General features: G+C 54.4%; 1 protein-coding gene across 3 annotated transcripts in view; it reads left to right on the top strand.

The window, feature by feature from the left end:
• Nucleotides 1-243: 243 nt before the first annotated feature.
• Nucleotides 244-13,292, top strand: part of RIN3 (Ras and Rab interactor 3) — a 104,483-nt gene continuing 91,434 nt past the window's right edge. The window contains exon 1 of one of the 3 annotated variants that reach the window (XM_074365111.1): nt 244-707. In XM_074365111.1, coding sequence (XP_074221212.1) covers nt 664-707 — 44 coding nt within the window. In that variant the 5' untranslated portion in view covers nt 244-663. The remainder of the gene's footprint in view (nt 708-13,292) is intronic. The other 2 variants (XR_012507414.1, XM_074365110.1) reach the window with 2 other exon arrangements.

The following is a 13,292-nucleotide window of genomic DNA, read 5'->3' as shown; positions in this document are numbered from 1 at the left end:
GCCACCTAACAGAGATGTGGAGGAGGCGCCCTGCCTCTGGTCTGAGGTTGCAGCTGGGCTATTTTGCGGCTCTTTCAGGCAGGAGGTAAGGCGGGAGAGTGCCCTGCATAGAGCTCTTGGCCTCCCCACCTGCCAGTCGGCAGCCGTAGGAGCTCCTTCCTTCCCACGCGACTCCTGGCCAAGTTGGAACTTTTCTAAGTTTTTCTCCCGGGTCTCCGGGAGCAGCCGGAGCGGCGGAGGCAGCACCCCTGCGCTGGGCGCCCGCTCCCGGCGCCTCGGCCCAACACCGCCTGCCGCCAAGCCCGGCCCCGGGGGCGCGGCCGCCGGGGCTTCCGTGTGCCCCAAAGGGGCTCCGGGCCTCAAGCCGCCGCCGAAAGGCTTTTGACAAAAAACTCTTGACCACCAAGGCCAGCCTCTTCCTGAAAGCCCCGCTCGCTCCGATACAGGAAGTAAAAGGGAGCGAGCGCCCCAGAGCGCGGCGGCGGGGGCGGCAGCGGCGGGGGCGGCGGCGGCGGCTTCCCGACTCGGCGCGGGGCTGGCGGCAGTGCCCGCCCGGGCCCTTCCCCAGGGCAGCGCCAGGGGCATGCGGGCGCCTGGGGCCCGGCGGCCCGCGCCGCCCGGCGCCTGAGCCCCAGCATTCACCGTCCCGGAGCTGCCGGCGGCATGATCCGACGGGCCGGGGCGCCCGCGCGCGCGGACCCCGCGGGGTAAGTCCGGGGCCGGCGCCCCTCCTCCCTCGGTGCCCCCGGGTCCTGCTGGGCCCGCGTCCCTCCCGCTCCCTTGCCCCTCCCCTTCCCCGGGAGTGCTCGGAGCTCCCGGAGGAGCCCCAGAAGCGGGACCTAGGGGTGTCGGGCTGAGACCGAACCCCTGGCCACGGCCAAGGCCAGTCCCCGGTTCTGCGCAAAAAGGAGCGGCCCTGATACCTTTTCAGGACCTGGAGACTTGGCTAAAATTTTAAGCCCTGACGTCGCTCGCGGGAAAACCAGCCGGCACTTTTGCGGGCTAGGCGGGCGGGTGCCAGAACGGCGTCTCTACTGGTCAGAGCCCGCGCGGTGGGGTTGTGCGGACGCGCCCTCACCCCTCACCCGCCTCCCCTCCTCCCCAGGCCTCCCCGGTCCCCGGCTCCTGTCCCGCCTGAACTTTAGATGCAGTTACTCGCGGCCGGGACCCCGCCAGCCTCCCTCACCCGCTGCCCTGCCTGCGCCCTAGCGCGCGTCCTCGGGTCTGGGCTCTCCGCCGGGCATGGGGCGGGGGACCAGGGTCCCCGTATCTTTGGACACTTGCGGCCCAAAAGCTGACCAACTGACCTAGACCGAGGAAGCACAGGGTCCCCTCCCCCATCCTTCTAGTGGATCTAAGGGCAGTGACCTTCGGACCGGCCTTTGCGAAGCCTGGGGCTTGGGGAGGGTCCAGAGCGCACGAGCTTCGCGTGGCCTTCGGGATCCCCCGGGGAGAAGGCGCAGCTTGGAATGCGTGAAGCCCGAACCGGTTTGGGAACTGGCTTTCGAGAGGGGTCTCTAGTGTCTGATTTTATGTCCCCCAACCCCACGTCGCAAACTCGGACTTCTGGACGTTGCTCAGAGCTGCGCTCCGCGGAGTAGATACCCCCGCCCCGCCCAGCCCAGCCCAGCCCAGCCCAGCCCAGCCCAGCCCAGCCGGCGTCCCGGGAAGATTCAGTGGGTTGAGAAGGCTTCAGTTCAGAGGCAGATTCCTGGGAAAGTCTCTTAGAACCTTTCTGGGTGCCAGTGTTGATGGGCGCCCCCGGGGAAGCCAGACCCGGCTTTTTGGTTTAAAAGTCCCGGGCTACTTCTGTGGTGGAAACCCAGCTGCTGTCTGGCCTAGCTCAGTGACCTCAGCTCCCAGGGCCTCAGTTCTCTGCTGTGTAAAACAGACGGTTGGGCTGATCTTGTGCAGTCCCAAATTGGGGGGCAGCTGGAGGTGACTGGCTCCCACTCTAGCAGGAGGGGTGGCCTAGTGGGACCTGTAAGCGCAACTGGATCTGAATGCCTCCTTCCTCCCCGCTCCCCGTTGCTGCCAGATCTGGGAAGTTCTGCCTGGATGCTTTCCCTTGAAAATGGAAAGACAAATGCCATCCGCCTGGAGGAACTGGAAATTCTGTTGGGGAAGGGGCCCCCTCAGGGGCACACTACCACACCCAGTATTGATGGGTGGAGATAGAAGGAGTTTCCCAGGGAAGAAGGGGAGGTGAGGGGCCAGGGTCCTGATCTACTTTCCATATTTCCCCCAGGGATGACCTCACCTTACCCACTTCCTCTTGCCTTTCTTTGTTCATTACTGGGCCAGTTACTTAACCTCTCTGCACCTCAGTTTATCTATAAAATAAAGATAAGTAATAGTAACTACCTCTTAGACTTCTTTTGAAGATTAAATGAGATAATGCATAAAAATTTTTGCACATTATAGGGCAAACTTTTAATAGTTAGTAGTACTATTGTTATCATTTGTTGAGTGTAGCCCCTCTGCTTGTCAGCTGTTTAACCTTGGACAAGAGACCTGGCCTTTGCCTCATCTACAAATTGGGGTAATCATAACACCTACTTCATAGGATTGTTATGAGGATTGGATGAGTTAATATTTAAGGTAATTATTTAAGTCAGTATCTAATATTAAGGGTTAATACACCAGTTCAAGCCTGCTTAAAACAGTGTCTGGCATATCCTTAGATGAATATTGGTTTGTTGCTAAAAAGATTGCTTTATTTAAGAGGACCTTTGGGGTTGGAAGATTTCCTAGATAATATCTCATGTAACCTTGCACCCAGTACAGGAGTCCCTTTAACAACATTCCTGAAAGGCACTTGTATCCCTCCAGTGATGGAGAGCTTGCCACCACTGTGGCAGTGTTTCTGACAAGCAGATACTTGAGAAAGGAATCCCTGAACCTGAGATGCCATCTTCCTCCCCCTAACTTCTACCATAAGAAACTGTTCAGAGGAGCCCAATCCTTCTTGAATCTTATATACTAGAAGGCAGTCCTCAGACCCCTGCACCCTCTGTTCCCCAGGCTGCACATCTACTTGTGTTCCAGTGCGCGAAGGTGACGAGGAGCAATCATCTATGACCCGTCACCCCCAGACTGCCCTCAGAGGCCCCCCAGCCTGGGTCCTGAGTCCTCAGCTGAGCTCATCTCTCCACCTGGCTCCCAAAGCCCCCTCCTTCTTGCTGGCAAGAGATGGCTGTCCAGACAGATGGGGAAATGTCTCCCACCCCACACTCAGGGGCTAGGATCGGGTCACTTAGATGTCAGCCCCCTGGAATAGGAGTGTGAGGATCTTGGCAAGCAGGCTCTGTCTACCTGTTGAAAATCCCTGCTGGGGAGAAAGAAAATGCAGACTGCCCAGGACTCTGGGCACAGACACTTTTCCCCCTCCATTCATTCAAGTTTCGTTCAACAGATAGTACCTGCACTATTAGGTGGAGGTGGGGGCCCAGCCTTAAACCAAGCCCCTGCTGGCTTGCAGCTGACCTTCCCAGAAGAGGACGGAAAATCAAGGTTAGGGGTATTCTGGGGCTGTTCTGGAGCAGGTGGTCTGAGAAGACCACTCCAGGAAGATGGTGTTTAGCTGAGGCCTGAAGGAAGTGGGGAGAGTGAGTCAAGTCCCTGGGGGGCGGGGGGGGGGGTGTGGTTGGTGAGGCCAGTGAGGCTGGAGCAGAGTGTGGGAGAAGAGGGTAGGAAAAGGCTGGTGGGGGCAGGGGGTAGACTTTGAAGGGTGCTCTGAGTTGGTAGGGGGGGCACAGGTGGGGTTTGCATGGAGCGATGGCCTGATTTAGATTTGGGCAGTAGTGAGGACAGACTGCAGGTGGAACAGAAGCAGAGAAACCTGCAGGGAGGCCCCTGTGGTGGCAGGGAAAGAGGGCTGGGGCCAGGGTGGAGCGGGCAGTGGAGACCGGAACAGTTGGAGCCACAGGATTAGCTGGTGGGTTGGAGGTGAGGGGGGGGACAGAGGCATCGAGATGTTGCTGGGGAATCCGTGACTGCCAAGCGGCTGGACGCCGTACTGAGTGGCGGAGTTGCTGAGGACATGTGTTTGATAATTTGAGGGTCTGTTAATATTTTCCACTCTTGGAAAAAATTTGGCCATCACAGACTTCACCCAATCGCCTAATATGATGACAAGGAAACGGAGGCCCAGAAAGAGGAAGTGCCTTACCTAAGGCCATGGGAGCTGGGCCTGGAACTTGGGTCTCCAGAGCCTTGGGCCTGCAAGGGGCTGCCTGGGCTAGGCCCCAGGGTTGGGAGAGCCCTGGCTTTCTGCCTCCTGCCTGACATAATGAATACAAGGGTCCTGCTGACCCCTGTGAGGAGCCCCTCAAGCACTCCAGTCCCTAAGACAGGGGCTCTTCCGGGGTGGGGGCCACCCAGAACAGGATCCGGTGATGAATTCAGGATCCCGGCCACTGCTCTGCTCACTGACCTGGGCTTTTTTGCCTTCAGGGACTAATGCTCCCAGGTGGTCCTGGCTGGAGCTCAGCTGGAATAGCCATCCCCTTCCAGACCTAAAAGAGATTCTGGCCCACAGGAGGAAAAAGACTGGGCATCAGCTTAAGCCTTCACTCCAGGCCCTGAGAAGCCCCCGTGTACCCCTGGGAAGCATGTAGGTAGGAGTGCAGGGGGCTGGGGTATGGGTCCTCTTGGGATCGGGGAGTCTCAGCACATTTGCCCATGGGCCCTCCTTCTCATCTCCCCTACTTGACAGGCCTGGGTCCCTATTTAGTGCCCTTTCTTGAGGCAGTAAGTGATTAGATGTTTACAGTACAATGAGGAGACCTGCATTTTAATCCAGGAGATCAGGAAATCAAAACAGAAACCAACCAGGAATGGGTGTGATATTTGAAGGGAGCACCCATCCAGGGCACTTCGGTGCCCTCTCAGGCCTCCCGGGAGCTCCATTTCACAGACAGGAGCCTGAGCTGGCCTGCGGCACCTCTCAGCCCCGGGCTGGAGCAGAGGGCAGGAAAGAATGAGTGACAGACAACCACAAACTCTGTCCTTCCAGTCCCCTCACGGATTCCATCTGTCACAGCGAGGTTCTCTGTTGAGTGAGAGTCTCGACCACTAGCTTCTGTCATGCAGGCAGTGACAAATGAGCAGAACTGGGTGGGCAACAGTGAAGAGGGGAAGGCGAGGCCAGCTCAGAGTGGGGAAGTGTCCGGCAAAGGCTTAGAGGCTTTTACCAGCTCAGAGGTGTCTCCTTTTTTGAATACTCAAAAAACATTGCACAAACTACTTATTTGCCTAGTGATTGTAGAGAAGCCAAAAGCCCTTTAAAATATTATGTCACCTACTTAGATTATAAATTTCCAATTAAAAGGGATCAGAACCTTTAGTTCCATCTTTCTGTCCTGCACACAGTTGGCACCCACTAAGTGCTTGAAGACGGTGGTGTACTGAACAGAATTCTAAAAATTGCCTGGCAGCTTTCTCTTTTGTGTCCTGAAGCACCTGAACTTGTGGAAGTGTTTGCAAGGCAGCCCAGACCTCTGGCATGGGGGTGGGGCCCAGAGCTGGCAGGTGAGGTGACCAACTCCTCTTCTACAGCAGGTGGTGAGCCCCAGGCCACCACATCCCATCCCCAGTCTGGACCGAGGAGCAGAGGATTTGAGCAGGGACCCTACTCTCTTCATTTTATCCTCCCCAGCTGTGTCCCTCACTCCTATGGGAAAGAGGCTGGAGAAGGTGAAGCTGGATCTGGATCACAAATAGATATGCATCCTCGGTCAAAAGAATGGGGTCAGCCACGTGGACAGGATCTGGGGGAAACCTGACTGGTCACAGGTCCCAAATGAAGGTCTGTGGTCCCCTGAGAAACTGGAACAATAAGGTGTTGTTATTGCGTGATGTGTGTGTGTGTGTGCCTATCAGCCAAGGTTGCCAAACTATCTTTTCTTGGGTAGAACTGTCCCTTATTCTAAGATTAGGTCTTTCTGATGTATTAAGCCTCCTTTCTTTTATAAAATGATTGGGCATGTTGATAGTGGTTGTTAACTTTTAATGTCTTTTTGGCAAAATTAAAAGTTGTGGAAGGAAAGTCTGAGAAACCCTGCTCTTGCTGCTTCAGTGGAATTTATCCATTTTGTGTCCCCTTCATCCCCTCTCCCGTCCCTGCCACACCTGGCAGTCAGAGTTGACCTAATTGTATTGTCCTTTGCCGATTCGGAAGATGCTTGGGGACTTGCATGCTGCAGGACATCAGTAGGTTTGGAGGAGATCTCTGGAGTCCCGTGCCTTCTGGTGATTTGGGATTGTACTCCAGAGAGCAAGTCCCTTCCTCTCCCTGGGCCTCAGTTTCCCCATCTGAGAAATGAAGTCAATGATCTCTAAGGACCCCGCTCAGTCTCACACTCAGTGATTCCCCGAATTACTAGCCGACAGGCAGCAGAAGCTGGTATCCTGGAGCAATGTTGGAGTGCCGGGCGGAGATGAGGCAGCTCTTCTTCCCTCTGATAGAACAGTCTAGAATGCACTTTCATAAGAAGCAAAGACCCAGAAAGAAGACTTCTGGGTCATCACCCTGACCAAGTGACTGGAAGAAAATGTTTTTTCATGCAGTAGGGTGATTTCTGAAAAACTAGTTTTGAAAAAAGTGTGTTGGTTTTGGGAGCCCACTTTGGGGAGGGGCTACTGGCTTCCTGGAAGCACTTGCTGCCTGGACGGGGAATTGGGAAGGTGATGTTGCAGTGGCCTCTCTGAGTGTGACCGGATCCGTGAGTGGCACCTGCTCTGGCCGTTTGGTGTGGGAGCCGTGGAGATGCGGAGGAGGCGGCACACAGCCTGGGGTTCTTGGCTGGGAAGGCTGCCCCTGGCAGAGTTTGAGAGGGACTAGGTCCAAGGGAAGTCCCAGTAAGGAAGGGATCAGGCAGGCCCCCGAGCTGCGGGGAGGGGCTCCCTGCCAGGCAGGCCAGGCCTTCCCACGGCACACCCAGTGCGGCCCCAGGACAGCCAGCCCATCCCTGTGCCGGGGGAGGGGGAGGGCAGATGACACAGTGTGACTGCTCCCCTAGCCCCCAAACCTGCCACACACACACACACACACACACACACACACACACACACACACACACACACACACACACGAACACACAGTGTTATGCAGTGAAACCAGTCCCTTCCCTCCTGCCAGCATGGCCTTGAAGGAGAAGGGGCTGGGAGCCCTTCCCTGAGCCCTGGTGTCCACAGGGCAGTGGGAGGGCCCTACTGACTCCATGCTCGTGTGGCCCTCAGCCTCTGGCCTTTGATAGAAGAATCTGGAAGCCGCCACCATGGCCGCTGCCTGTCTCTCCCCACCTGCCCTGGAGGCCCCGCGCAGCCTCAGGCGCTCTCCTCTCCGGGGCTTGGGGCTCGGAGGAAGCTGCCCCCGTGGCTGGAACAGTTCTGGTGGTGGCAGAGCCCCTAGTCCGATCTCACCAGTAGTCCCTGAGGGCACCCCTACCTGAATCTGTACCTGTTTGAAAGAACCAACCAGCCTGCTAGGAAATGTCAGTTCCCTTTTAGAAGAAACGGCCCAGGGAGCGAGTGGTTGTGGTCAAGAGCCGTCGCCGTCTTGTAAGCAGCAGCAGCAGCGCACACTCAGGCCACATCCTATGGGGTAATGGCGCCAGCCCGAGGACAAGGCCCCGTGGTGTCCTCTCTCCTGGGCCCAGGCACAGTGAGAGTTCCCCCAAATCCTGCGTCCACCTGCAAACCTGGTTTCCAGCGAGGTCGCGATTTCAGGGGAAGGAGGCCATGGTGGGGAGGGACTGCCCTGGAGGGGCTTTCTTAGGGGGCCCTTCCCCCCAAAACATGGCCCCCATTTCATCACTGACTCTGGGGTCTTTATCAAAGCCAAGAACTTCTTATTCCCTGGTTAGGAGTTGGTACTTCAAATGCCGCACATCTGACTCCTTGACTGACATTCAATACGAGGTGTCGGGGCTGATGAAAAAGCCTTTTTTCTGAAGACAGAAGGAGGAGAAGAAACCATGGAGGGGGACAGCCCAGGAGAAGGAGAGGAGATCGCAGAGGCAGCACAGGTTTTCCCAGGGCTAGATTATTCCCTGGATTATTAAGTGTGCATCTTCACCCACTTCCAGGGACGAGAGAAATAAGGGACTTTGCATCTAAAATTCACCATCTGCCAATCTCTGGCTAATCCTCCGGCAAGCCCTCAAGAAGGAAGACACTGGGGACCTTTTTCCCCAACCGCCATGGCCCCAGCCTCCTTAATCTCAATCAGTGTCAGAGATGGACACTGTACATTTCTCCAGGGATACTGCAGTTCAAAGCAAGGACTTAACTCTCTACCAGTGGCACCTGGTGACAGCATTTATTATGCTTGCTTCCTTCCATTCTTGACATTTTGACAGAGCATCCATCTAAAACATATTCAGGGGTTCTTTTCCCAGTGAATGTCTTCCTCATCCACCCTTACCTGTCCATCCATACACCTAGCTTTCCGTCTCTCCATCCATTTATCCATCCATCTATCCTCCCATCCATGCACCCATCCATTTATCGAACATTTGTTGGACATCTAGGTGTTTCTAGTTTATCTACTGGGGAAATAAGAGAAATATGCACATAATTATAGTATAGAGGACTGTATTAAAAAGTCACGAGGCTCTAGTACACTTGGCTGTAGTGAGCAGGAAGGACTCCCTGGCAGAGGTGGCATCTGCGTTGGGTCTTAAAGGATGAGTAGGATTTTAACAGTGGAAATCGGGCATATACAGGGAAGGATATCCTAGATAGGCAGAGCATGAAGTGGGGAAGTGGGAGAGGACAGGTTGTGTGTGGGAGCTTTGAAGAGCCTGGTCAGGGGACAGGGAAAAAGGGTTCTTTGTGTGATGGGCCTAGAAAGGGAATTGGGGCCCACTTGGGTACCGGTGGGAGAGCAGGATTTTACCGCAGTGGTGAAGACCATGGGTCTGCTCTCCCACTTAGAGCTGGGCAACCCTGGATAAGTCCCTGCACCTATACTTGCCAGGATACCCTCCTCCTCGTCCTCTGCCTGGTGGGCAACCATCTCTGCCTCACAGGGTCGTTACATGAGAGGATGTTCTTAATTACTTGGGCCATGAGACCAGGTGGGGGTTGCTACCTGTGTGTGTGTGTGTGTGTGTGTGTGTGTGTGGTGTGTATGTGCTACTGATTTTCAAAAAAAAATTTTTATACATGAAAATGTTCACACAAAGACACGTAAAAATAGTGAAATTTAAATCATCACACTTTCATCTCTTTAAGGCTGCACCCAGTCCAAGCGCATGTTTGGTTTATTTACATCTTTGGTGTACAGTTTTGATCTGTGTGTGTATGTTAATTTGTGCTCCTCTTTTTTCACTGTTATTTCCTATACGTATTTCTACATGCCACACTGTGGTTGTATGTTGCCTATTTATCATCTTTGGTGGCCTTATATTATGATCTTTTAATGATTAGAGTTGGCATGGACTCATGTCAAGTTTTTTCCAGGTCCCTTCTGTTTTAAATGAAGCTCCCGAAAACTTATATGAGTCTAGGGTTTGGGGACCATTTCCTTGAGCTCTATCACCATCTTGGAGTATTTGAGTTCAGGGGTGAAGCAAAACCTCTAGATTGGCCCCCTGAATTTTAGTTGGATGTAAATTTTAGCTAAACACTTCTCAGTTTCCTTGCAGCTAGACGTGGCCATGTGATCAAGTTTAGACAGTTAAATATGTGGGGAGTAAAATTTGCTTGGTGATTTCCTTAAAGAAAAGAGTCATACCTTTATTTTCCTCTTTCCTGTTGTCTGAAATATAGACATGATGGCTGGAGTTGAAGCAGCCGTCTTGGACTCTGAAGTAAACTTGAGAATGGAAGCTGAGTAGAGCAACAATATAATAAGGGTCTCAGACATATTGGTGCTTCATCTCAGTCCTGCACTACTTACCTAGACTTGTACACGGGAGAGGAATGCATATCAACCTTATTTAAATCACTGTTATTTTAGATTTTCTATCACAGACAAACTTAATCTTTACTAACACACAAAGAAATTTATCTCTTGTTACATAGCACCAGGTTATATTCCAGAAGTACTAAAGCTACTTTGCAGGGCGACCTGCAAGCCTTTATTTCTTAGTGGAGACGGGAAGGAGGAAGAAGAGGAGAGGGGAGAAGCAGTTTTGCATCGATTAAGCCTCTTATTTCAAGGATTACATTGCAAACAATTTTTTTTCTCATATTGAGTGTTTATGAGTCTTAGATTTTACCCGACACTTCAGACTAGTTATTCTGGTTTAAGTTCTGACTCCCAAATTCTGTGCTTTGACAGGGCTAAGTGTTGCAGAGCAAGGCAACCATGTCTCTTCCTTCAGCCTCAGTTTCCTCATCTGTGCTTTAGATGGAGAACTCGCCTAGGTTAACCCTCCCTGTGCTGACGTTCTGAGATTGGTTCTCTCGTCACACCAGCACAGGAAGGGCCGGGGCCCGCTCTAAACAGTGCCTGTGTCCTTGCTGGCTGCCACCGTTCATTCACTGACTCTTTATGGAGCATTTGCTGGGGGCCAGGCTAGGTTTGTGCTGACCACTGGCCACCAGGACTCTTGAGTGTTCACCTGCTTGGCCTCAGGAAAGATCTGTCCTGAAATGGCCGGGCTGCCCCTCCCTTTTCCAGGGATAACAGAATCATTTGGAGCCTGTAAGGCCCAGCTCTGAGCTGCCCTCCCACAGCCCAGAATCACCCCCAGGCAGGGGGAGGCCCTCAGGGCTTTGTCTGAGAGGCCCCATGTGTGACCTGGGATTGAGCTGGGTGGGCTGTCTTGAAAGGCTGGGTGAGTGCCTTTGAAGTGGTTTGAAAGACAGTCAGGGAGCTTCTTTCCACAGGCCAAAGCGGCCCCCATCCCTGGCTCTAGCGTCATCAGGCATCAGAACTCAATATTGCCCTGGTGGCCTCCTAATGCAGACCCTGCTTATAGATGAGGCTCAGAGAGGGGACGTGATCGCCACAAAGCTACACATCTGGACCCAGGCTCTTAACAAGGCTCTGTGCAGGCGCGTAGGCTGCTCCTTTGTGTGAGGCCCTGGAGGTGGGATGGGGGGGGGGCAGGCACATCAGCCTTCCCTCCAGCGTGAGCTCTTTCCTCCCCTAGGGACTAAGCGCACATGCCCACCTCTACCTCCTGCGAAAAGCCTTCCAGGCTGACAAGCCTCCAGAACTGTTGCACACAGTCACTTATGTTGTTCACTGCACAAAGGCACCTGCTGAGAGAGAAACAAAGAGGGACTAAAATTTCATTCCCTTGCCAAGCCCTGTGTGATGCTGGGTGTGTGTGCAGGGGTGGAGGGGGTTGCTCCTCTGCGGGTTGCCCAGAGCATCTTTTCCTAATTTACACCGAGGTGGCATGTAGCTTTTCAGGGACCCAGGCCAGTGGAAGACCCATCAGCACCCTCAGAGCCTCGCTCCTCACGCCTGTCGAGGTGTATTCTCTGTCTGTGGCCCCGCTAGACTGTGAACTCCCGAGGGCAGTGAGAGTGACTCCTCCAGGCAGGGTGTCATGGCCAGGTCAGTACTGTGCGGGCCACAGAGGGCTCTCGTCCTGAGCGAGAGTTGTAAGAGCTGGGGGGGACTGTCCCCAAGGCTTGGGAAATGTTTGTTGGATGAATATATGATGGGTTAATGCCAAGGAGAGCAGTGAGGAGGGGCTGACCAGGGTAGAGGGCCTCTGGGAGATGGGAAGGGGCCCACGGGGAGGCCTGCAGCTTGTGGAAGGGGTTGTGGGCTGTGAAAGCCCCAGTGGCAGAGTGAGGGGGAGACTGGACAAGTCACTGCGGTCAACTCTGGGTGGGAGGCCCCGAGAGCAGAGGCCAGAGACACACGTGACCTCACCCCGGCTGCACTCTGAGGGGCCAGGGCCGGGCAGGGCACGGTACGAGCAGTTGCCAAAGCCCCGGCTCCTCCCCAGCACACTGTCCTGGAGCCCCTCTCCAGCCTCATGGCTGGTCCAGCAGCTCCCCGACGACTCATCCTTGTCCCAGGGATCCTCAGTCTTGTGGGGCCAAGTCTTGTGCTACTGTGCCTGCAGGATGCGGGATGGCTCCCTGGAGTGCTAGGGTCCCCGGCTGGCTGAGGGGTGTCCTGCTCAGTCTAGGGTGCGTCTGGGAGAGCTTTCCTGGGGAGACATGAGCCGAGCTGAGTGACATCTGGGAGTTTCCCAGGTACACGTGGTGTGTGGGGTGAGCCAGCCTGGCCCTGTTGCAGGTGTTGCAGGCTCAGTGTGTCTGGCATTTGCGCTCTGCGAGGATGGAGGGTGGCCTGTGCAGGAGAGGGGACCAGACAGCAGAGGCTCCTGGGCTGTATCCGTGGAGACTAAAGCAGGCTTGTTCCCCCATTTTTAAAGCTGGGCTGTTTGTTGGCTTCCTAGTGCTGCTTAACAACAGAAATTTGTTTTCACAATTCTGGAGGCTAGCCGTCCGAAATCAAGGTGACAGCAGGGCTGGACTCCCTCTGAGACTCTGGGTGGAATCCTTCCTGCCTCTGTGCAGCTTCTGGTGCCCTGCTAACCCCCACGGTCCTTGGGGTCCCCTGGCCTGAAGCTGCATCACTCCAGTCTCTGCCTCTGTCGCCACAGGGCTGTCTCCTCCCTGGGGTCTGTCCCCTCATCTCTTCTTCTAAGGACACCAGTCATGTTGGATTAGGACCCCTGCTCCAGCGTGATCTCGTCTGAACTAATTCCATCGGCAACAACCCTATGTCCAAATAGGGTCACATTCTGAGGCACTGAGGTCCTGGGGGTTAGGATTTTAACATATCTTTTAAGGGGACACAATTCAACCCATAACAATGTAAAATGTGTACAAAGGAAGAACCACCCTTTTCAGTTTACTTTTCTACCCATTTTGGCAAACGGAGACGAGTCGGGCAACTGCCACCACGATCAGCATACAGACCAATTCCGTCGCCCTCCACGATCCCCTGTGCCCTTCTTTAGTCAGCCCTCCCCTCCCCAAACCCTGCCATCACTCATCTCATCTCCATCCTTGAGTTCTGCTGTTTCCAGAACGTCGTGCGAACGCTGCCTTGTGAGTCTGGCTTCTTTCACTCGGCGGAAGGCATTGGAGACCCGTCTGTGTTGTGCATCTCAGTGTTGCGTTCCTTTTTATTGCTGAGACTATTTCATTGCACGAATGTATCATGGTGTGTTTATTCATTCACCCCCTGTGGCACATTTGGGCTGTTTCCAGTTTGGGGCGATTACAAATACAGCTGCTGCAAACATTTGCGTAGAAGGTGTGGGTTTTTGCGCGGAAATCACACGGGCCAGCTTGCATCAGGC

The sequence above is a fragment of the Camelus bactrianus genome, chromosome 6 (assembly GCF_048773025.1).
Source record: "Camelus bactrianus isolate YW-2024 breed Bactrian camel chromosome 6, ASM4877302v1, whole genome shotgun sequence".
NCBI lineage: Eukaryota > Metazoa > Chordata > Mammalia > Artiodactyla > Camelidae > Camelus > Camelus bactrianus.
The sequence above is the reverse complement of the archived record's forward strand: the minus strand, read 5'-3'. Positions and strand labels throughout refer to the sequence as shown.